The sequence below is a fragment of the Cebus imitator genome, unplaced genomic scaffold (genome assembly GCF_001604975.1).
Source record: "Cebus imitator isolate Cc_AM_T3 unplaced genomic scaffold, Cebus_imitator-1.0 Scaffold1171, whole genome shotgun sequence".
NCBI classification, from domain to species: Eukaryota; Metazoa; Chordata; class Mammalia; order Primates; family Cebidae; genus Cebus; species Cebus imitator.
The window spans coordinates 1-1,357 of record NW_016108486.1 but is presented as its reverse complement, the minus strand read 5'-3'; the positions used below and the strand labels follow the sequence as shown (position 1 = coordinate 1,357).

The window sequence follows — 1,357 nt, the reverse complement described above, 5'->3', positions numbered from 1 at the left end:
AAAAAAAAAAAAAAGATAAAATAAATAAATAGATAAGTAAAATTTATTTATATAAAGTGTCTTAGGCAATAAAATATAGAATTGTCTCCAACATCATTTAAAATGAATATAAATTAAGTTTTTAGGGCAGGACAAAATAGATATATCCCTAAAAATAACTGAGTATTTGATTGTTAATCTTAGCCCAATACTTCTCAAAGTGTGGTCCCTACACCAGCAGTGTCATCATCTTCTAGGAGATTGCTGGGAATGAAAATTAAATTTCGTAAGCTCATTCTAGACATACAAAATCAAAAGTCTTGAAATAGGAACTGGTTTACCAACCCCTCCAGGGAATTCTATGCACACTTCTGTGAGAAGCATTGCTATGTACATTTTCAGACTTCTCATTATTACTAAATATTACTAAATAAATAGTAATTATTACTATACTATTATTAAACATGGACTTGAAACTGTCTGATGAATTTTGCGTTGTTCAGCTTAGTATCCATAAACAGTGAAAATTAAATTATCTGAAGTTATTTTTATTATGTTAGACTTATTTTATCCTATTTTTCCACATCTCCAATTTGGATCCTTTGATTATCTATTCTTCTTCTCTTTTAACTTGGGTAATTTTCAAAATGTGTTTTTAACTCTTCGCTGATTCGCTAGGAAAATGCCTGTTTGTGTTTATTTTTAAGGGGACAAAATGTTGTGTTTATTTTTAAGGGGACAAAATGTATAAGCAGGATGATTGCCAACCCAAATCTGATGCCACATAATCTATTTATGTTATTTTTTTGCATTTTATAAATTAATGTTAAATGCATAGAACTGGTAATATTTATGCTACTCAAACTCAAAGAGAGGTATCCAGGAAAGCTTCCATTTATACTGGCTTCCAGAAGGAAAGAAAAAGATCTATCAGTGTTCTAGGAAAGGATGAAGACATTTAAATCATCAAAGCTTGTACCTTAGAAAAAATTTGTATTATGTCTTTTCCTCAATATTACATTTAAATGTATTAAGATCAACAAAAATTTGATAACAGATTGTATATTTGTTTTAAATTCATTCTGAAATATATTTGCATTATTTCGATTTACTACTCAAAATGAACACTAGGTGAAATTACTTCTTTTCTTTCTATTCAGACAGTTCTTGTGTGAATCCGCCCACCGTACAAAATGCTTATATGAGGGAAAGACAGAAGAATAGATATTCATCTGGTGACAGAGTACATTATGAATGTAGGAGACCTTATGAAATGTTTGGGGATGCAGAAGTGATATGTGTAAATGGAAACTGGACAGAAGCACCTCAGTGCAAAGGTAGAGTATTATATTTCCTTTAACATTTTTGGAGAGTACAG

General features: G+C 30.0%; 1 protein-coding gene across 1 annotated transcript in view; it reads left to right on the top strand.

The window, feature by feature from the left end:
- The window catches only part of LOC108298887 (complement factor H-like), a gene marked incomplete at its 3' end in the record, with an annotated part of 19,006 nt that extends 17,690 nt beyond the window's left edge, over positions 1-1,316 (top strand). Inside the window, exon 9 of the mRNA XM_017521408.1 lies at positions 1,140-1,316. Coding sequence (XP_017376897.1) covers positions 1,140-1,316 — 177 coding nt within the window. The remainder of the gene's footprint in view (positions 1-1,139) is intronic.
- Between the last annotated feature and the right edge of the window lie 41 nt (positions 1,317-1,357).